At 50.4% G+C, this 23269-nt stretch overlaps 1 protein-coding gene and 1 non-coding gene across 2 annotated transcripts; one reads left to right on the top strand and one right to left on the bottom strand.

Annotated features, from left to right (window-relative positions):
- Positions 1-1990: 1990 nt before the first annotated feature.
- Positions 1991-12005, top strand: Nptx2 (neuronal pentraxin 2). The gene is made up of 5 exons (XM_026404200.2): positions 1991-2413; positions 4047-4263; positions 8801-9045; positions 10761-10940; positions 11778-12005. The coding sequence occupies exons 1-5, from the start codon at positions 1991-1993 to the stop codon at positions 12003-12005; spliced, it is 1293 nt and encodes a 430-aa protein (XP_026259985.1).
- An 8887-nt stretch (positions 12006-20892) lies between these two features.
- Positions 20893-20965, bottom strand: Trnaa-cgc (transfer RNA alanine (anticodon CGC)). Its single transcript has one exon. It is a non-coding gene; the product is annotated as a tRNA-Ala (tRNA).
- Between the last annotated feature and the right edge of the window lie 2304 nt (positions 20966-23269).

Here is a 23269-nt window from a genome sequence, read left to right as displayed (position 1 = left end):
AAATACACTTGGTTTTATTTAATTATTAAAAGAACAAACCTCTATGCAAGAAGTTGCAAATATGAATTATCTGTCTGTGTCAAGAAGGGATATACGGAGCAATACAGGAAAAATAATAATCTATTGTCACATCCAATTAAGATCTACCTAGGTCTACGAGTAAAAGAATATCAAATCTATGAGTGAAAAATTTAAAAGTCAAATCATTATCTAGAGAATTCTGAACATGTCTGGATTTGGTGCCTTGTGGGGTCATCTAAAATATAACATTTCGAAAAGTGATTTGAAACCTCACTGCCTTCATTATTGCCATTTGTGCATAAGTGGGCTTATTTGAACTTTCTGAGTTTTCAATGAGCTGAAGTAAGGATGCAGGAAGAATGAGTCTACTCAAGGTTATATATTCAAGGTCAAACTGACACTTCCTGATGATGCCAACCAACAAAGATATTAGCCCATTACTCATCACCCCCCATTTTCCACCCCATACCTTTCCCACTGATGGTTATTCTTACCTGAATCATTTACTTCCATTGTCCTCTGCTTTGGATAGTGGCTAGACCAAGTTTCCTGTCTCTTAATGTTTATCCTTGAAGAGCTTCTCATGAATAGAACTTTTCTTACAATTTAGCAACATTGTCCTTGAAAACCCCACAACTATTTACATAACAGAAGCTATTGTTTGAAGTGCAAAGCAGGTCAGAATTTGGTTTCTAGAGATTAATCACTGCAGTCTATTTTATATTATCATAATAATTTCATTTATTTTGATACAATTTGTTTTCAGAATCAACCTCTGCTTCTGTGCACAAGTGACAAATCCATTTGTTTCTGGTAGAATGGATAATGTGATTAATGACCTTGCAACAAGATTTCTTAAAAAATAGAGAGGAAAAAAAATAAAGATTTCCATTTTTAATGCACAGTAATTCAGCTCAGTCTGTAGCTGTGCATCAAAATCGCTCTGAACTTGTTTTTATGAACCATCGATAAATTCTGAAACAAATTTGCTCCTCCCTTTGGGGGTTTTTTGTACATTATCTGTTCTCTCCAAGAAACAGGACAGCGGTCTCAAATTGGGAAAGTGGACACTGTGCCCACCCCTCCTCATTTACAAGGACGTGGCGCTGTTTTACGACGTGGCGCCTTCGCGATGAACTCCATCCTGATGGTCCTCAAGCTCGGGTCTTGCTGAATAAGGTCACTGCCTACAACTAGGCTGTCGCTGGACACGCACAGGAGAGCTCTTGGGTGGCCTCGTGACTCTGGCCCCTCGTTTGCGCGGAGTCCCCTCCGTCCAGCCGACACCTGGCACCTGCGGATCTGAGAATTCCCTCGAGTCTGCGGGGTTGGGGGAGGACGTGCGTCCGCGTGGGCGGCCAGGCTCCAGCGCGCCGGGGCTCCTCCTCGGGAAGCGGGACACCGCCCCCCCCCCCCGGGCTTCCCGCGCCGCGCCGGAAGCCCGCAGCCACCGTGGGCGCCGGGGGCTCCCGGCTTCTCCTCAGCCCGTGAGGCCCGCGTCCTCGGGCGGGCCCCAGGGGCGCCTGGGCACTACCGGGCCGCCGCTCCCCAGGACACCATGGCCATTTTGGCCCTCACTGCTCCCTTCCTGGGGGCCCCCGGACGCCGCGCTAGCGCCTCGGGCTCCGGCCCACGCGCCCTCCCCGGCGCCCCGCGCGGTGAGAAGCGCCCCCGCCCCGCCCCCCGCGTGACGTGCAACCAGCCGAGCCAATCAGAGCCCTCGGCGCGCGCCCCACGCGCCAGTAACCCCCCCTCCCAACTTAAGAAAGGGCGCGCAGGCCGGGCCGGGCCAGAGCGCCGTGCCGGGAGGAGAGCGCTGTAGTGCGACGGCAGGTGGCGCGGGTCCCGCGGCCCACGCGGCCCCTCGAGCGAAGAGCTCGGACGCACCAGCGGCGAAAGCGCCTTCTGCCTCGCGCCCCGACGGCTCCCGTCCACCAGCAGATGCTGAGGTGAACGCGGCGGCGGAACGATGTGGGCGCTTCTGGTCGCCGGCGTGGCGCTCGCTTTGGTCGCCGGGGCCCAGGACAGCCCGGCGCCCGGCAGTCGCTTCGTGTGCACGGCGCTACCACCGGAGGCGGCGCGCGCCGGCTGCCAGCTGCCCGCGATGCCCATGCAGGGCGGCGCGCTGAGCCCCGAAGAGGAGCTGCGGGCCGCTGTGCTGCAGCTGCGTGAGACCGTCGTGCAGCAGAAGGAGACCTTGGGTGCGCAGCGCGAGGCCATTCGTGAGCTCACGGGCAAGCTGGCGCGCTGCGAGGGGCTGGCGGGCGGCAAGGCGCGGGGCACGGCCACCGGCAAGGACACCATGGGCGACCTGCCGAGGGACCCGGGCCACGTCGTGGAGCAGCTCAGCCGCTCGCTGCAGACCCTCAAGGACCGCCTGGAGAGCCTCGAGGTAGTGGCGTGCGCGGGGTATCTAGGGGGTGACGCCCTCGGGTCTTGGGATGGAGATTATGCTAGAGATCCGTACATGGTCCTGTCTGATGTGCACTTATCCTTGGGGTGAGCTGAGTTTGGGGGTGCAGGGAGAGGGTCTTGGACCTGCCTTGGACCTTACTTAGCGTCGCACCCCTTCCTCCCGCCCACCCCCATCTCCTTGTTGGAAAGGGATGAAATCCCCCAACTTTGCGCGCCTGGACTGCCCGCTGAGCCCACTGTGAACTTCCCAAGATCCTAGCTAGCTAACCCCGACCACCAAGACTGGAGCGAAATATCTGGGACCGGATATCCTCTTAACTCTCCCTGCTAAATCCAAATCTCTGAGCCGGGTGTGCTCCTGATGGTTGTGTTCAGTGCTGTGAGGCTGCATCAGGAGGTCAACTACCCTGGGCATGTGCTGTTTGCTTTTATAAATAGGGTCGGACTGAACCAGAGAAGGGGCAGGGACTCATTGAGAAGAGAATGCAGGGAGGCCACCAGCGACTTAAGAATTAGCATCAGAGCAAACATCTTAACTTCAAAGATGCCTCAGACTACTAAGTTGGACCATTTTAAGGTGCCCTTCAGGATAGCTTTGGGGGAAGGGGACCTTATTCCCTTGGCTCTTCTTGAAAGATGTGTGCAGTTTGGAACTTTGAGAGAGAAATCATCAATTAATTTTTCTTTACACTCTACTTAAGAAGTGTGGACGTAGCTGTTAATAGCATTCATCAACATACCTATTAGCAAAAGTAGGTTTTAAATTACAGGTGGTAATTATTGCTAAATTATTGGAGGGTTTCTTTTGGCATGACAGCTAAATACAGTATTTCCAGCATCTGTACCTCTTATTAGTCATTGTGATTACTAACAGCTAACATTTCTTGAGGACTAAATATAAGTCAGGCATATTACTTAATTTTAACCCTTGCAATGAATGGCATGAGGCAGTTCTATTTTTTGCAGTTTACAGTTTAGAACACTTGGACGTAGGAAGGGGTAAAGAACTTGCCAAGGGCTCTTGGCTAAGGCAGCAGCAGGCTGCTTCCAGAGCCAGCATGGTGGCGGAGGGATAAGAGAAATAGGAAGTGAAGATTTAGAAACAGCATTAAAAAAATATTTCTGGAATTTAGAATAGTAACATTTTATGTCTGTCATTTTCCAGAATATCTCTGCAAGCCTAGGTGTTTACTTTGTACTGATCTAAAACTTGGAGGATGCTTTCATTTCTAGATGCAAGCTCACTAGCTTTGAGTACCATTGATTAACGCTGTAAAACAAAATCCTCTCTGATTTGGTCTTTTTCTGAATTGCAGGTGGTTAAAATTTTTACTTTTTATTAAGAGGAGAAAAGCAGCTTTGAGAGGGGAAAATGGGATTTGCAAGTTTTAAATACTGCAGCAAAGTAATTCTGACTTTGAAATCCTTTCCTTTAAAAAAAAAAAAAGCATCAGTGAAATGCTCCCCTTTGAGCCATTGGCATGATTTAATGCTGAGTTTTGGAAGCTTCTCCCTGTGTGGTCGGGCCATTGGAGCCACATGTCACAATTTCTATTCAGCTGGCCTGAATGTCTCTCCCTCTTGTCCCCCTCTCTCTCGGCAACTAAAAGCTCCAGCTCCGCACGAACGTGTCAAATGCTGGGCTGCCTAGCGACTTTCGAGAGGTGCTACAGCGACGGCTGGGGGAGCTGGAGAGGCAGCTGCTGCGCAAGGTGGCAGAGCTGGAGGACGAGAAGTCCCTGCTCCACAATGAGACCTCCGCTCACCGGCAGAAGACAGAGAGCACCCTGAACGCACTGTTGCAGAGGGTGGCCGAGCTGGAGCGAGGTACGTGCTGTGTTTGTTTTGTCTGAGTGGCCTGATTTTCATCACTTGTGGTCAGACCCAAGATTTTAGTTTATGGACAGCAGTGATTGTGGCATAACGGGGAGGTGTTCTTGGGCATTTGTACAAATAATAAAGGTGACCGACAATGGTCATCTCAGGAATTAGTCCCCAGTCCTACTGGCATTACCCATGGGAAGGCAAATGAATTGGAGACCAGGTTGGGTAAACAACCCGATCTCTGGCCTTCTGCCACATGGGCATTTCAGCCTCAACTAATCCTTGCAGCAAATTCTGGTATCTTTCTCTTCCCTGTTCACACTGTGGTGGGTAAATTTCTCCCACAGGAGACAAAGGGAGGAATCAAAGGCCCTACATAATTCAGGTTGTATTTATCAACTCCCAAATTGCTGGGTGGCATAGGTGTGAAGTTTGGTTGCTGAAATGAGTATAGGATAATAATGTTCTCAGATGCACTTACACGGCAAAGGCAATTTTTGATTACTTGGTTTTATGAATTGATAGGAGAATGTCCAATAGCAGAATCCCTGTGATTCTTGTAATGACATTGGCTGAGGAGGGCCAGAAGGAGAAGGGGATTCACTCATGGTCTGTTCATCCCATGAGTCACATGTCTCTTCTACCCCTTTCCTTTTCTCTCTTTCTCCAGAGAAGTCTATCCTTTCTTCCCTGACAGGGTGAAGCGTGGCTAACCTGTTTAACTTGGATTCTTGAGTGTGGAAGACAGTTTCCTCTCTGCCTCCCCTCTGCTTCTGGGTGACACCAGGAGACCCGTTAGGTCTCAGAGCCTTCCCTGAGGGCAGAATAGCTGCAGCGGAGGCCTTTCCATCAAGCAGGAGTGGAGGGTGGCATCTGGCCACGGCCAGAGTGGACTCCTTGACCTGCTCTCAACCACAGTGGATCCTAGGGACATTCAGGGCCATGACGTGGGCACACTGCAGTTTAGTGTCTTGAGGGGAGGCTGTAGAACCAGAGCAGAAATCCGGAGGGCTGGTAGCTCTCTTGCATAGTGGCCAAGTTGCCCCGAGGAGACGTGCTGTAGGAGTGCACAAAGTCAGCGTGGAGGCAGGCAGGCAGGTACTGAGTGCCTCACCTCTGGGGATTAGGTTGCTGTTGTATTTATTTCACAGATGAGAAGCATCTCATTTCTCAGCCAGACAAATGTCCTTTGGGTAAAGGGGACCAAAGAGGCCTGGGCCACTCACTGTTGAGCGACAACAGTGATGTGAACCTGCACCTTCCTCTTGTCTGTCCCCCGACTCGAGACCGCTGTGTTTCACGTGCTTTACTCCAGTCCCCTTCATTGTGGCTCTGGCTACCAGGAGCTGCCCCTTGGAGACCCCCTCCCATCCGTAGCCTGTCTGTTCGCAGCCAGAAGGAAGGAGTCAGGACTCAGGACTCAGGCCCAGGCATCCTGGTTCAACCATCCATAGTTCTCACTAAAAGTCCTCAAAGCTATCTGACCCAGAAGGGACGCTTGATGATAATGGGGCCACGCCCCTGGTGGCCATGCCTGCCGAAGACTGGCTCAAGAGAAGCAGCTCAGCTTTTATGGTCTGGTGCCCTTTGACCCCACTATGGAAACTCTGAAATCTTCCTTGTGCTCTATCAACTCAGTTTGGGGAGGAGTCTTTAAGGAAAGTGACCATTTGCTTACCAGTTTGTTCTCTGTCCTATTTGTGACCATTGTAAAGGGGTGTGTAACCACGCAGCCCCACATTGTGCTATGGGTGGAAAGTACATCAAGGTCCTGAGCAGCACCACTTGAGCTCAGAGGAGGTAGATTTCAACAATGTAGCAAGTGGGAGACTTTGGGGATCTCTGGCCAATGGCCCACGATCCTGGGCCTGTTCTGGGCCAGATTCTTGGCTGTGGGTTTCATACTCTGTCTCCTCTAGGCCCTGCAGCCACCCTATGGCAGGTATTTGTTGCAGATGAGAGACTGAAGTGGAAGAGCCAGTGACGCCTGTGTCCACTGTAGAGCTGGGATTCAGGTTGATGACCCAGAGGAGGACTGAAGGTTCTGGCCCTACTGGGCAAGAGGCTCCCTGGAGCTTAGCAGGCAGCCCCCACCCCCTGGGTGTGAATGCTTATGCTACCTGGTCCCCAGGATGCCCGATTTTCCTTGTTGTAAGGTCCGATCATTTGCAAGGGTTTCCAGAGTCTGGCCAGCTGGCCAGGCGCAGCTCGGCTCTGTGTTGAAATCCGTGTTGGCACCAAGAAGACCAGAGCCTCCTGCTTCTGGCCCCAGGCTGCCCGCCCCCCTCCTTGGACTTGTCTGCCACCTGCAGTCTCTGATTTATTGGTCAGGCCTTTTAATTCCTTAATTGGTTTTAACCAAGTTTCCTCTGAACCTCTAAGCTCTTTTATTCAAATAAAAGGCACCAGCTTTCAGGGTATGAGCCCCCTCCCCTGCCCTCAGCTCTCCTAACTCTAATTAAACCTATCTGTTGTCACCAAGCTAACGATATTACCGACACTGACTCTTATTAAATTGGCAAGCCGGCCCACCTGCAAGCATAGAAGCCATTTCTCTTTATTAGATAATGATGCCTTCATTAAGAACATGGCCATTTGCCACTTGAAGATTAAGTGCTGGTGGCTACATGTAGTGGAAAGAGGGACTTCCAGTCCTGCTCTGTTATTCACTAGCTGTGTGACCTTGCATAAGTCACTTCATTTCTCTGAGCCTCAGCGCCTCAACTGTGCAGTCTACAAAATGGGGGAGTGGGGACTTTCTGGTTCTGTCTCTGATTTTGTTTGGCCTAATGAGGGCCCAGCCACTGCCTTCACTGTGGCCCAGCTCCCCAGCTTCCAGGCCAGGGTGAGTCAGGGAGACTCCAGCCAGGAAGACCAGATCCTCGTATTGATGCTTTGCCTGCTCCAGAGCCTGGGAGGGACACTGAGCCCTGCTGCTGTCCCATGCAGAAGGCCCTCCTCAGATCCCCGTGAACTCTGGCACCAAAGGGCTTCTGAAAGCAAGTCCAGTGGGGGAAGGTTATAGTGGAGAAAGGTTATCTGACCATCGGGCACCTTGTGGGTATTTACTGAATGTGTGTTGAATGAGTGAAGGGTATTTGGGCTCCTTCACAGGCAGGATCTGGTCCCCAAATAGAGGAAAGCATGTCACCATGACAGCTCACAGAATCAAGTGTTTTCTGCAAACTGGAACGTGTGGCAGCAGGGACTATTGTTGTTAAATTCATTTTGAGATTAAACCAAGACTGCATTGAAAGTCACTAAATCCACTTGAGAGTTGGTGTTCAAGGATTTTAGAAGTGCTGTGTCCATGTGGGTGGCCAGGGGACCTGGGAAGTTTTTACCAGTCCTAGAAAGGTCTAGAAGCAGCAAGGCTCTGGCCAGGTGTGTTTTCTGAGTGAGGGCACCACTTCTGCCCCCCACTGGTTCCATACTACAGGGAATGCTCAGGAAATACAGCCTCTCCTGGGAGGAAAGGGCCAGTAGGAGCAAAGGTGTCCACAGCAGAGATTCAGACCACAGCCACTTGTAAGTGGAGTTGTAATGTCAAGACCCAGAGCCCGACTCCTGGCCCTTGTGGTGGTAATTATTCAGTGTGACAAGTGACACAGGCTTACTCCTGCAGTGTCCAGTTCCTTGTGAGACTTTCCACCTGTCAGCACAAGGCCCCTTGGGTTCTGGACCCTGCCCTTGCTAGAGAAGCCAAGGAAAGATCCGAGGATATCATTGAGGAAGGGTTTTCTGGAACCTTCCCTTATGCCCATATGAATGAGGACATTAAACCCAACTTGTCTCTACCTCCTTCCTGAAGCTTTTCATCGTTTTATTAAGCTGGGCTTAATAAAATTTATTAAAATGAATACAGGTCCACACCTGTATTTCCAGCAACATGGGAGGCTGAGGTGGGAAGATTGCAAGCTCAAGGCCAACCCGGGCAGTGTAGCAAGACCCTGCTGGAGAGAGAATAAAAATGAAAAGGGCTGGGATGCAGCTCAGTGGTAAAGCACCCTGGATTCAATAGCCAGTACCGTAAATAAATAGATAGTTAAGAAAATAGGAAATGTTAATGAAGGGATCCGAGCTTCCCCTTTGGATTTAAATAGGCCTCTTCTATTCTAAAAGACAAGCAGAATTCTCTACCGGGTCCAGTGCGTTGCTCACAGGAGATTCTTTCTCCCCTTTCCTGGGCCTTCCTGGGCCTTGTACTGGCTGGTACTTATGGGGTAGTCCTTGTTGGTGGCAGACCTTTCCTTGCCCTGAGGTCACCATCCTTTGCTGGCCATATCAGCCACTCATAGCTGGAATAGCTGCCCGATTTCCCTCTTCGCTTGCTGCTGGGTCCTTGTCTGTATTCCCCATCCCTCCCTGAGGGCAAGCACTGTCTCTCTGGCTGCTGGACTTTAGCACTTGGAACAAGGCCAGCATGTGACAGGTAGCCAGTCATTCTAGGGGCTGCCTGCATGGGGTCCCCAAGAGACTCCCCTGCCCAGGCTGGAGGAGGGTGGTCTAACTTGCTGTGGCTTCTCCTCTCTCCACCCAGGCAACAGTGCATTTAAGTCACCAGATGCATTCAAAGTCTCCCTTCCTCTCCGGACAAACTACCTGTATGGCAAGATCAAGAAGACACTGCCCGAGCTGTATGCCTTCACCATCTGCCTGTGGCTGCGGTCCAGTGCCTCGCCGGGCATCGGCACCCCGTTCTCCTACGCTGTGCCCGGGCAGGCCAATGAGATCGTGCTGATCGAGTGGGGTAACAACCCCATCGAGCTGCTCATCAATGACAAGGTAGGCCTGCTCGTGCTCCCCACCCCTCAGGCAGCGGATCCAGGTGTTGAGGGAGGTGGACATCTGGAGGGTGTCAGCACCGACCAGCCTTTACCACGCTGTCCAGATCCCAGCCTACCACACTTGCCTTCATCCACAGAGCAGGGGCCACAGGCCTGCATCGGCAGAGCGGTCCTCCTCATAGGGACAGCTCTGCACTGAGTCAGTCCCTTCTAAGGGGTGGCAGCCAGGCAAGCCGTAGGGGCAGCTGCTGCTGGTGGTGATCCAAGCTGTGAGTCTGGCCAAGAGGCAGCAGAGAGTCCAGTCACCAAGGGAGTAGGAGGAGCAGAGAGCAGATCTGCATGCAGGGACAGCCTGGCCGACTCACCCAAGTGTTCTGGCAAAGGGCACGTGTGCACGTCTGAGGGTGACCGCTGCTCTGGGCATGCCTTTTTGAGAGATCAGGCTTATTGAAATAATTTGCATATGATGAAATTTACACTTTTTAATGTATGTTTTGGCCAGTTTTGATAAATGCATTCAGTTGTGTAACCACAACCACAAAAATAATATACATCTGATATAGACACATGAGCAGTTCCGTGTTTGTACACATATAAAACAGCAAGTATGTTTAATGTAACGCATCATCACCCCGATTTCCTCATTTCCTTCATAGTCAGCTCTTGCCCCAGCCCATGCCAACTGCCCATCTGTTCTCTGGACCCATAGTCTTCTTTCAAAGCAATTGCTCCTCTTTAATAGGCATTTAGAAATGAGGTTTCCTTGAAAGAGGGGTGGGGCCCACTGGGACCTGCCTGCAGCCCCAACGCCAAACTTTCCTTCTAAGGTCATACTCAACAAATGCGCCTCCTCCTCCTCCTGGGTGCCTCTGAGCATTTGATGGCTATATTCATTCCCTGGCTGCTGAAGCCACTCCAGGACTGGAGAGGGAGGGAGCCGAACCCCTGGCTCTGTGGTCTTCCCTGAAGTGCCCCAGGTAGACTTTGTTTAAGTTGGTAGTACTCTTCCCTGAGCCAAGGATTAATTGCTCTAAATAACACCCCAGGACACTGTAGGCCTGAGGGCCTTGTTTTCCTCTGTATTTAGACCTCTTATAAACATCTAATTCCCGGGAGGGAGGCTTGAGGTTGCTAGGAGACCAGCAGTAACAACAGGGCGGTGCACAGCCTGCCTTGGGTGGCTTTCACAGGTGGCTGGAGCCTGTTCACGCCCCCCACACGTGCTCCTGCCCCTCCCTGCACACACTCAGAGGCTTCCAGCCCGCTGCACAGGCAGGACCCAGGACCTGGCACCCACCCCCGCCCCAGCACGCTCAGATCCCTGAGTGCCACCTGGGGGGTCCGGGACTCTGCCTGAGAGAAGATCCCAGTTCTCACTATTTTCCCAAGTTGGCTGGGGGATGGGGGGAGGGGGAGGGGGGAGGGGCTGACTCCCTTGGGCTCTGCACGTAGAGCTCAGAGCTTGCATGGGAAGGTAGGCACTCAGTCAAGCCAAGAGTGTCCTTGTCACAGCAGGGGCTTGTGCCAAGGCTGCCCTCTGCCTCCATCTGTGTGTGAGTGTCAGGAGTGTCACCACCTGTAGGGAAGTCCAGCAGGACCAGGGGAAAGGGAGAAGCGGTGGCCCTGGGACACCCAGGTACCTGCCTTACCTGCCCAGGGGCGTCCCTGCAGATCGGAGCCCCAGCAGTCCTCACTGTGCGTTGCTACCCACAGGTTGCACAACTTCCCTTATTTGTCAGCGACGGCAAGTGGCACCACATATGTATCACCTGGACAACACGGGATGGCATGTGGGAAGCTTTCCAGGATGGAGAGAAGCTTGGCACTGGGGAGAACCTGGCCCCCTGGCACCCCATCAAGCCAGGGGGTGTGCTGATCCTTGGGCAGGAGCAGGTGGGTGCCTTCCCTGGATGCTGCAAGGTGGGGATGCCAGGCCAGCAGCACAGGCTCCCCTCAAGCTGCCCACCCGAGCTGTCTGCCCCACAGAGCTGGCCACTATGGCCTGAGGGACAGGGACCAGATTGGTGTGGTGGGATCTGACCCAGGGGCAAGAGTGTCCCTGTGGTCACAGTGCATCTTGGGATTCGGGTCCAGCTTCCTTCTGGGGTGGAGAGGCATTCCGTGAGCACTTGGCCTTGGCTGGCACAGGATGTTGCAGCTGGAATCCAGGAGCTCCTTGCCCAGGGTCTGGCCCTGGCCCCAGCAGGGGCACTTGGGAAATGCTGGGGGATCGAAGCCTGCAGGGGGATGGGGAGGGGACAGGGAGACCTCGAGGCTCCCTCCGAGGAACTTGCCATCTAGGTGAGGGGAGCAGTGGTTGGCTGGGGGCAGAGGAGACTCACCCTGCCAGCCTGTGTTAAGGTGTGAGGACAGTGGAAGGCGCTGGGTGGGGCTTGGAGGCTGGGCCCTCCTTGGCCCCCTTCCCCCCTCAGTTCCTCCACGGCCTGTCCCCTGAGGGCTGGGAGTCTGGAGGCCCAGCCACTCTCCCAGCTTCAGGCAGGTGTCTCCTTTCTGGCCTCAGTTTCCCCCATATAAAATGGGTGCTTTGAGGAAAGCTGTCTCCAGGCCTGATGTGCCCTGGAACCCGAGGACCGATACAGTCTGGGTCTGGGTGTGATTGGCAGGTGGGGGGGTGTGGGGGGTGCTCCTCCCACCAGTATCCCTGGAGAGTGAGCAGCCGAGTTTGCATGTGCATGCCCCTTGATGTGGATGTCCTGTTCCGTTTCCCAGGACACTGTGGGGGGCAGGTTTGATGCCACGCAGGCGTTCGTGGGGGAGCTCAGCCAGTTCAACATATGGGACCGCGTCCTTCGCGCACAAGAAATCGTCAACATCGCCAACTGCTCCACGAACATGCCAGGCAACATCATCCCCTGGGTGGACAACAACGTCGATGTGTTTGGAGGAGCTTCCAAGTGGCCCGTGGAGACCTGTGAGGAACGCCTCCTGGACTTGTAGCCACCTTCTCCCCGATCAGGAGGGGACCAGGCTGTCCCTGTGGGGAGTTCAGGGCCAGTTACTCCCCAGCCAAACTGTGTCAAACCTCCTGCCCTCGTGGGCAGGACCCCAAAGCCCATTCCTGGAGGATTTCGAGACGGAGGCTGGGTGGCAGCATTTGTCACTAGCATGTTTGTTCCTCCCTAAGACTTTGTTGTTTTGGGGATCATACTGGAGTCCCCAGGGAAGAAGCCTGAGCCGCATGTGGGCAAAGAGCTGACTCCCCGCCAGGGGCGAGGTCCACAAGCCCCTCTCCAGAGTCCCCATAAGTGCTGGCGCTGCCCAGCCTTGCCTGCCCCTTGGGTCCCTGGTGTCCTTGTTGTCTGTCCCCTTTAATAGCTGTGCAGCCACCCCCCATCCCTTGTGTGGAGTGCACCCCTGCTGGTGACAGCATTGTGAGTCCCTGTCCCAGGAGTCTCAAGCCTCCAGGGGCAGCTGCCACCATGAAGCCTGCCTTCTCCCAAGCAGAGGGGGCGTCCTGGCTCCAGAATGGAGGAGGGTGGTGACAGCTGACCCCTCCCCCTCTGCCACCTCTTCCTCAAACCCCCGCTTTGACTGAATCATCCCTGACTGAATCATCGCTCAGTGGCTTTGAAAGGCCTCTCTTCTCATGTGGTGCCAAAGTTCATCTGCAGCTTTTACAACCATCCCCGTGGCTTGGGGGATTAATTTTTTCCCAGTAGAAGAGAACAGCCATTAGGAGGCTCCCACTCCTGGTGTCCTGCCCTGCGAGGTGCGTGCTTGTCCTCATCCTCGTGGGTCCTGTGAGCGGTTCACCGTCCCATCTACTGTTTCCCCAGAACTGTGAGGGAAATGGGTGTCATTTGATATCTGCTAGTGACTCCAGGCTGCTTAACACATTGTAACTTATTTTAAAGGGAAAGTAATTAAGTGGGGAAATTTACAAAGCTAAATATTATATATTTTATTTTTCATACCTGTTTGAAGTGCAAATCTGTGGAGATTCCATTTGTAGGACCAAGTTGACGTGCTCATCCTGACATTGTATGCCACGAGAACTCTCTTCATGATGGAATTTTGATTAAAATGCACTGGAAGATGCTTTGGGCTTTGTGTTCCCTGTCAGGCCAAGGGTAGGAGGGGTGGGCAGAAGCACAGCTGCTGAGGCTTGTGGGGGAAGGGGGGGCACCCTGAGGGCACACTGTGGGCCTGCGGGAGGGTTTAGCCCAGGTCTGCCCCTCTGCCCAGTGCCAGGCTGTGGATGCCCAGCAGGCTTTGTGTCCCCAGGCTGTCACTCTCTTCTCAACCCAAGGATCCACCATCGAGCTCAGCAAGAGGACCCTGAGTTGCCTCCAGGTGACATTCTGCTCAGTGCCTAATCTGTGCAGGTGCCCCACAGATCTATTTAGCATCCCATTTAATCCACTTAGCATCTCCTTGAATTCATTTAACAAACCCCTGAAAGGCTACCCCTTGCAGGTGAACTCACAGAACAATTAAAGCTGCAATTGGAGTCTGCAGCCAGTGAAGGGCAGACCCAGGGGCACAGCCGGCCAGCAACTCTGAAGGCCCTTCCTTCCACCACCCACTCCCACTCACCTCTGCCTTCTGCTCCTTGGTTCTGAGGAACCCAGCACCCCTGCTTCCACCCTGTGCCCCCTCTGTTCCCACCTGGCCCTGATCGGGGGCCTTGATAGTTTCCCCATTTCTGTCACCACTGGCCACTTCTGTCTTTTTTTGGCAGTACTGGCGATGGAACCCAGTGCCTCTCCCATGCCAGGCAAGTGCGGTACCACTGAGCCACATCCCCAGCCCTCCATTTTTATATTAAGCAGCTACAGAATCTATCTTGGTTTGTCTCTACCCAAGAGTCTAATCTGGGGGCCACCTGACAGGATGTGCTTGATACCAAGGCTCAATAGGAAAGTAACCTCTAAGCCAAGACCAGGGGTTCACCAAGGTCCCTGGAGTCCATCTTCGGCATTGTGAAGATTCTCGCAGGAACTAAACCCTCTTAGTGTTGGGAAAAGGTGAAATTAGGACACATGCCTTTGGCTCAGGGGTCTTTGGAGCCCACCATTCGAGGCCACGTGGAGAGCAGTTTATTACAAATTCTCTTGATGAAAATCCCAGGTGGCCCTGGGAAGGGGACGAAGGGTTTCCTCGTTTTGTGCACATGCCAGGTGCGGAGCTGACCCACCCCATCCTCGACACTGCCTCTTGCTAGAGCAGACCCTGGGAACCGCTGGTGATTCAGATAACTTCCTCCCTGCAGCTGGGAGAGCTTCGAGCCCAAAGCATGGGACCAAAATGCTCCTTGCTAACCTGATCTGAAGACAGAGGAGCCACGGCTCAGCTGCACACTGCTCCTCTGCGATGTTGACCTGCCTGACCGAAACGAGCCATTCATTCAAACCAGGGGGCTCCTTATGACTTGAACCCCTCATCTGAAGGACACCCCTGGCCTTAGTTTCCCCACTGAGGACCTTACCCTTAGCTTGAGGCCAGAAAACACCTTGTTAGTTTCCTGGGTTCTCCAATAAGGGTGGAGTAGATAGTGTCCTGGATGATAGAATATTCTGGTTGGGTAAGGATTGCCATGGAAACCGTAGCTGAATGATCAATGATTAATGAATTGAAAAGTGATAAAAATGCAGCTGAAACAAAGGCAGTCGGGGACCAGGTCTCTGCTGCTGGGGGAAGCAGGTTTGGAACTTTCATTGCCTCCCGGGGCTCCGTGCAGCTCTCACTATATGGAAGACCTTGGAAATAAATGACATCTCCCTGTTGGGCATAGGTATTACCATTATTCTGTCAACAAGTATTTTATTTTATCTATTTTATTTTTGGAGTACTGGGGATTTAACTCAGGGGCAATTTACCCCTGAGCTACACTCTCAGCCCTTTTGATATTTTTTTTTTTAAATTTTGAGACAGGATCCCACTAAGTTGCTTAGGTCCTCGCTAAATTGCTGAGGCTGGCCTCAAACTTTCGATCCTCCTGTCTCAGCCTTCCGAATCACTGGGATTACAGGCATGCACTAGTACACCTGGCTCAACAAGTATTTTAGGTGCTACTGTGTACTTTGGTCACTCTTCTAGCCTCTACTCTTTTAGTAGTAAGTAATCAAATTAGTTTAAATGGAGGTCAGTTCCAGTGGGAATCTATCTGTAGATAAGAGGCAAATATATAAATAAGAAAAATGCAGGTGATGAGTTAGGGAGTAAGTGGGGAACTACTTCCTGGGTCACATTTAGGAAAGAATTTGATTGAAGAGAGGGAGCCAACCTTGGGTGAACCCCCTTTCCCCCAGGACGGAGGAAACAGCACTGTGAAGACCCGAGATTGGGCTGAGCTTGGATGTTCTAGAAATAGCCAAGGTGGTGGCATGAACTGGGGCGGGGAGGAGGGATGGAAGGGAATGGAAAGCCAGCAGGGCCAGACGGTGAGGGACTGAGTTCAGAGCTTAATGCAAAATGAAATGGAGAGCTCTGAGGTTGTAAGCAGAGGATCGTGGCGATCTGATCAATGTTTGCAGAACACTTCTTTTCCTGGTGGGTGGAGAATGAATGGAGAGGGTTGTAGGGAGATGATGTAGGGAGGCTGCTGTCCCAGGCCAGGAGGAAGGTAAGGAAGGTGTGGGTCAGGGCAGGACGAGGAGATGGAAAAAAGTGAAAGGATTCGGGATGTAGAGTTGCCAAGAATCGCTGATTTTCTGAGATTTGGAAGAGGGAAATCAAATGTGAGATTTTACAAAGCTTAACAAGTAGGATAAACTCAGAGATCCACACCTAGGAACATCATAATCAAACTGTCAAAAATCAAAGACAGGAAATCTTGAAAGCAGCAAGAGAGAGGAGACTCATCACGTCCAGGAGATCCTTAATAAGATTTACAGCTGAGCTCCCATCCACATCTGTGCAAACCACCAGGCAGAGCAATGACATATTCAAAGTGCTGAAGGAAAAAAAAAAATATTGCCCGAGAATCCTTTATCTAGCAAAACTTACCTTTCAAAAAATAAAGGCAAAATTAAGACATTTCTAAATAAAAAAATTTAAAAAAAAATAACTGACCATTTAACACTAGCAGACCTGCCCAGCAAGAAATCCTAGGGGCAGTCCTTCAGGAGGGGATGAAAGGACACAGACAATAACTCAATCCTACATGAAGAAATAAAGAGCCCTGGTAAACGTAACGAGACAGGGAATTACAAAAGACAGCATGAATGTAACTGGGTGTGTAGCTCTTTTTCCTTTTTGATTTAAAAGTCAACTGCGTAAGGCAATCGTAAAGTTGCACTGATGGACATCGACACATAAACATATAATTTGGTAATAATAGAACAAGAGAGTGGGGAGAGAACAGAGCTGTGTAAAAGCACATTTTTTGGAATTATTATTATTAAATTGGTATTAATCTGAGCTGCATTGTTATAAATTAAGTTGCTAATTGTAGCGCATAGGCAACCACTCGGAAAATAACTCAAAAGAATGTAAGAAGAAACAAGAGGGAAATTAAAATACCACACCTCCAAATATCCATTAAATATAAACAGAGGTAGTAGTGGAGGAATAAAGGAATTAATAAACACACCAAATGGCCAACATAATCCCTACTGTTTTAGTCAGCTTTTTTCATTGCTGGAACCAAAAGACCTCACAAGAACCTAGAGGAGGAAAATTTTAATTTTGGCTCATGGTTTCAAAGGTCTCAGTCCATCAATGGCTGAATCCATAGCTCTGGGCCCCAGGTGGGGCAGAACAATATGGCGGAAGGGTATGGCAGAGGAGGACAGTTCAGGACATGGGAATGAGAAAGCAAGCCCACACACCAGGGACGAATAAACTCCAAAGGCACACCCCAGTGACCTACTTCATTTAGCCACCTCCTACCTGCCTACAGTTACCACCCGGTTAAACCATATCAGTGGATTAATCCACCCATGAGGTTCCAACTCTTATGATCTAGTCATTTCACCTGTGAACCTTCTTGCATTGTCTCACACACGAGCTTTGGGGCGACACCACTTATCTAAACCGTGACACCTACATTATCAGTAATTAAATGTCTCTTAGACACTCCAATTAAAAGGCAGAGTTGGAAAGAAGAGGCTTAAAAATCGATCCAACTGTATACCATCCACACATGACACGATTCAGCTTCAATGATACAAACAGGTTGAACATACAGGGAAAGGAGTCCACGTGTCACTCAAACTGTAACTAGAAGAGAGCTGAGTGACTTATGCTAATGACAGGCAAAATGGACTTGAAGACAAAAATCATCCTGACATTGCAGATGCTGAGAAGGACAGCAGCTCTTTGTTGACCGCGTCGGGGACAGAGTGGCCACATAATTTTTGGGAACTTATGAAAGCTGCAAGACCTTACACTGACAATGAAGTGACACTCCATTCCTTTCCTGCAAACTCCCCTGTGCATGTGTGTTGGATGCATCTCCTTGGAGCAGGATGTCCTTGGCTCCTGGGAACCTACATGTGATGGCGGAGTTCTTCAAGTACCCTGTGGGTATCCAGGTAAAGGTGCATTGTGTCCCATCCAGGTAAAGGCAGGCTCCAGATTTTAGGATGTCAAAACATGCACCAGACAGAACATATTTAGTCAGATTTACAACGGCAAAACCTTCGCCAGTTGCTGATTGAATGGAGTCATTTCCAGTTTCAATCATACTGGACAACGGAGCCTTGACTCAGCTTGAGGCTTGCAGTGATTACGGTGAGGTGCCCGTTCATTCTTTCCAACTTTAAGAACAGACCCAATTGGACTGTTAATCGAGAAACAGTGGAGATAATACCCCTTCACTAAATGGGGTCTTGGATAATGAATGGCAATCCTTACGGTCCCGGCTTTCATTTAGATTGGGCCGTATTAACTGTTGGAACTGGGGGAAGGCCCGTGGAGTCCCATTTTTTTTTTCCAAGCCAATTTATAAGTGCCAAGGATTTAATTTAATGTTAATGTGTTAATCACGGGGTCAGAGCTGCCAGGCCCACTGTGGAACATCTTAGGACAACAGGCACCATGACAGGAGGGGGTCCAGGCAGGTCTCGAGTGACCGTGGCGTCCTCCTCTCTTACGTTCAATAACTTCCCTAAGATCACAGAGAGCATCTTAAATTTATCAAGATCCCCCTTTGTAAATGTGATTTGAGCCTCCCTATCAATGAAAGCCGTAAGGGTTTGCCTATTGACAAATGACCACGGATACTTAATTTAGTTCAGGTGTACCGTATGGGTGCCAACGTCAGCTCTTTCGTCTGACTTTGCGTAAACTCTTTTTATTTATTTTATTTTCGGTCCTGGGGATTGAACTCCAGGGCTCTTCACCAGGGAGCCACCTCCCCAGCCCTGTTTTGTATTTTATTTAGAGACAGGGTCTCCCTGAGTGGCTTAGCACCTTGCCATTGCTGAGGCTGGCTTTGAACTTGAGATCCTCCTGCCTCAGCCTCCCGAGACGCTGGGATCACAGGCGGGCACCTCTGTGCCTGGCTGGCTTCAGATAAACTCTTTGAGTGAATTTTGGATTTCTGATTGGGTCCACTGGTCGCCCTCTGGTTCAATGTTTCTCCCCCGTATCCAGGCTGGCTCTTTTTCTTCTCTGGGGGCTGCTCCAATCAGTGCCATCGCAGTTAGAGGACTCCCCCGTCTCCGAGGTTGATTTGGCCTCCCGGGCAGTGCCACAGAGGCACCTCCAGATGTCTCCCCCATGACCCTAGGATCAAGATCTTTTGCTGCTCTTGGTGAAAGAGGCAGAGGTGGCCTCAGGAGCAGGAGCAATAAGGGCAGGTTGTGGTAAGCTTAGAGGGAGGGAGCGCTCTGCTTTCAGGAGGGCGAAACTCAACATCCTCCACCAGAGCTGCTGTTTCCTGGACGACCGCCCTGTCAGCCCATGTCTTTACACAGGGCCAGATCTTTCCCCTGAGCCTCCTGGAGAAGGCGTCCACCCTGACTAGGGCATCACCAGAGGGCATGGGGTAAGAGTCACCCCTTGAACCTACCATCACCCATAGCGTATGCTAAAATGGGATCAAGACACAGGACTTGATCTGAGAGCTACAGATGGGCCCAGGATGAGACAGAAGACCCAGGGTTACTTTAAGAAGGGGGTCTCATCCCCACTCTCTAAACTTCTGGTCTAGGTTGGTGAAACCAATATCAGTGACTTTCTTGCTAGTCCCAAAATGTCTTGAGAGAGCAGAGAAAGTAGACTAGTTGATCAACTGATGAATGAGTAACTAAATTTAGTGGTATATCCATACAATGGAATATTATTCTGCAGTGAAAATGAAATCAGAGACCTACTACTATATGGATGAACCATGAAGACCCTATGCCAGGCGACAAAAGCCCATCACCAAGGGCCACATATAGTATGGTTACTCTTATGCAAAACTTCCTGAGTAGCAAATCTATAGAGACAGGAGATAGATGAGTGGTTGCCAGGGCCTGAGGATGGGTGTGGTATTAGAGCAAAATGAGGAGGAACTACCAATGGGTTTGGAGTTTCCTTCCGGGGTAATAAAAATGTTCTCAAATTGATTGTGCATATTCTAAAAAACACTGAATTATATGCTTTAAGGGTGAATTTTATGGCATGCAAATCATATCAATTTTTAAAAGAAAAAAATGTGGTTTCAAAGCAGGTGGTCAGATAGATAGAGACGGAGGGGCGAGTTTCGGGTGCAGTGGGGGACATGAGGGTTCTGCTTTGGACATCAGTTTGAGAACACATTTTAGTGGATCTATCAACCAGGCAATTGAATTTAGGGAGAGGTCAGGGCAGTAGAAAAAATTGGGGTTCAAATAATCCTTCCTGCCCCCCCAGGCACTCCCAGCCTCCTACCATTTGAGAGCAAACCACTGTGCTCCTCCTCACGCAGGCGAATGCTCCTCCTGGTGGAAACCAGCTCCTGCACCAGCCACGCAACTCCGTGTGTATTTGTGGATCCTACTTGTGCCGTGTTGGCGAGGATGACAGGTTCTCCCCATCTCACAGAGACCAGGCCCAGAGCCGGGCGGTCAAGCCCCCCATCCGGCTCATGGTGACCTCAGAAAGCTTTTACCTGGCTGGTCCTGGGGCAGTGACTTCTCTAATGACCCCCTGCTCCACGAAGACCCGAGAAGGTGAGCCTTTGAGCCCAGCCCTGGTGGCTCACAGATGAGCCAGAGGACCCTGCAAGGCCTGGACTTTGAGCGATTCGACTGTTCTGGAAATCTCCACACATCCAAGCCAGGACTGCGCAGGCTCCCACGTGCCTTCGGTTTTGCGGCTTTGGCCTTGACCGGCTGATGGTTTCCCATTGTTGTCTCAAAGAAGCACCAGGCAAATTTACCCGATGGTTTTATCTCCCTCTACAAAGCAGTGCGGCTCTCCGTCGTTGTCAGCGCAAATATTCCTAAGCACCTTTAAAACCCCTGTTCAAGCAGAAATAGAGCTCACAAGACTGAAGCTTGGGGGGAGATCCACATTTCCTTGTCACCCAGCATCAGACACAAGTGACCGCGTCCTGGGGGAACAAGGCAGTCAAACCCTGGCTCTCCATGCTTAGGGGGCTGCAGAATTGTGAGGGTCTGCATCTCAGCTGGGGCCCCAGGCCTTGCAGGGAGTATCACACCTATTTTCTTTCAAGAATATTTTGTCAGAGACCTCCTACCTACAACAGACCAGGTGTCAAGCACAGACACCATTGAAAGAATCATCGTAAATGGACAACGGCCTACCAACCACTCCACTTCCGCAGTATTTGTTTAGTGCCTACTTTGTGCTGTTGGAAGTACTTGGTTGTAGGGGGGGTTCCCACAATTTAAGGTGGGGAGAGGGAGAAGCTCTTGTGCAGAAGGTGATATCTGAACAAAGGTGGGAGTGGTGGTGCTGGGGATTGAACCCAGGGCCTTGTGCATGCGAGGCAAGCGCTCTACCAACTGAGCTATATCCCCAGCCCCCTTGCCTTATGAAACTCCTTATGATGTCTTTTGAGATTTCTCCCGGCTGATGCATTTACCACATTTGTCAATCTGTTCTAATGAAATGGTGAATAGCATGTATCTATAAGGGCCATATTTTCTCCAGGACCAGAGCCTAATAATGCAACAACTGGACTGAAAATTATAAGCATATCCACACACATTTACCAGGTGTTCTGGGTTGAATCGTGTCCCACAAACAGATCTGGAAGCCCTGAACCTCTGGACCTGGGAATATGACCTTATTTGGAAATAGAATCTGCTACACTGCAGAGGTTGGAATCTGTCCTCCAAAATTCCAGCCTTAGAACTTTAACATCCAATAAAGTACAATAGTGAAGGGAGGTGAACTCTAATATCAGGTGTTTCGGTCATGAAGGTAGAGCCTCATGAAGGGATTAAGGATGCTCTCAGGAAGTGCTTTATAGTTTTTCCAAGATGGCTTTGTTATAAAAGTGAGCTCTGGTGTACACACTTGCCTGCGCTTCTACTTTTCTGTCACGGGATGATGCAGTACAAGCCCCTTGTTCTTGGACTTCTCAGCCTCCAGAACTGTGAGACAAAAACTTTTTTCTTTATACATTATCCAGTCTCAAGTATTCTGTTATAGTAACAGAAAACAGACTAAGACAGGATCTTTGCAGATGGTCAAATTAAAATGAGGTCATTAGGGTGAGCCCCCATCTAATCTGATTCGGGAACTAATTAAAAAGGGAAATTTGGGCACAGAGACAGACATATAGAGAGGGGAAGAGGGTAGAAGATGCAAAGAGAAACACCATCTACAAACCCTGCCTGAGGCTACCAGAAGTCAGGAGAGATGCCTGGAACAGATTCTCTTTCCCAGCCCTCAGAAGGAACCACCCCTACCAACACCTTGATTTTGGACTTCTGGCTTCTGGAACTGTGAGACAATAAATTTCTTTGTTGAAGTCACCTAGTCTGTGGGGTTTTTTACAGCATCCCTAGCAACTTAACACATGAGGTCACAGCAAATAGAGTTCCAAAGAGGTTGTAGCTTGTTTTCATTTTTACAAGCCCTTATCCCCACCAATGCGGGGTCTATGCAAACTTGTAATTATTTTTTTCATCAACGTGGTAGGAATAAAATGGCATTTAATTTGATTTTAGTTGGCAGTTCCCTGTTTACTAATGCTGCTGAGCATCTTTTCCTGTTTGTGGACATTCATGTTTCCTCTTCTATAAATAACTCTTTATATTTTGCCTTTGGGTTATCTTTTTCTTATTGATTAGTAGGAGTTCTTTGGACTCTGGAAACTTATTATTTGGTAATTATATGCCTTTTGACACTTTTTTCTAGTCCACAGCTTCTCTCCTCCAGTGTTTGCTTCAGAAGCCCTCTTACTAGGTGCATCAATAATTAGGATTGCTACATTCCCTTGATGAACTGATAGGGTTTTTTTTATCATTATGAAATGCCCTCGTTATCTCTAGTAATTCTTTTTGCCCTGAAATCGAATTCTATGTTAATATAACCACTCCAGCTTTATTGTGGTTAGTATGGTATGCTATCTTTCTATTCCCGACGGTATGAATATGGGTTAGCTATGCATGACTACAAGGAAAAAACCCGAGGCAACTAAGCTTATGAAGACAAAAGGTTTGGGTAGCTCAATGTTCAAGGTTCAAGTTTGAGATTGGGTGGCACCATTTTGCCACTGGTGAGGACAGCATATCATGGCAGGAGCTTGTGTAGGAGCAAATGGTCACCATCTTGAACCAAAACAGAAAGAGAGAGATAAAAGATGGGTGGGGCCCCACAGTCTCTTTCAAGGATTCTCCTCCAATGACCTAAGGACCTCCCATAAGACTCCACCTCTTAAAGGTCCACAGCACCTCCCCAAAGCACCGTTCAGTGGACCAAGCCTTCAATCATCATGGATCCTTGGAGGACGCTCATACAAAACAACCCTGGCTTTGAACTTGGAGGAACTAGACTTTTTTCATTTACTGTGGCTTCTGATCACTAGCTGGGGGCCAGCTGAGGAATCCAGCCATGGCACAGGACAGCAGGACATCCCACTCATCATGGGCTCCTGGGTCACTTGGTCCTGGATGGAGATCAGGTCTCCATGGGGCCTGGGTGCCGAGGGGTGAGGCCAAAGTGCCATCATCCTGTGCTCTGCTGCCTCCCGACTCCCAGGCTTGGCTCATCCCTTGGGACCTGTCCTCGTGGAACAAGTCAATCGAGGTGAGCTTCCCCTGGAGCGAAGGCAGGGTGGAGATGCCTCCCAGGAGAGTTTCTGCCTCACTCCC

The sequence above is a fragment of the Urocitellus parryii genome, chromosome 9 (assembly GCF_045843805.1).
Source record: "Urocitellus parryii isolate mUroPar1 chromosome 9, mUroPar1.hap1, whole genome shotgun sequence".
Classification (NCBI taxonomy): domain Eukaryota; kingdom Metazoa; phylum Chordata; class Mammalia; order Rodentia; family Sciuridae; genus Urocitellus; species Urocitellus parryii.
The sequence above is the reverse complement of the archived record's forward strand: the minus strand, read 5'-3'. Positions and strand labels throughout refer to the sequence as shown.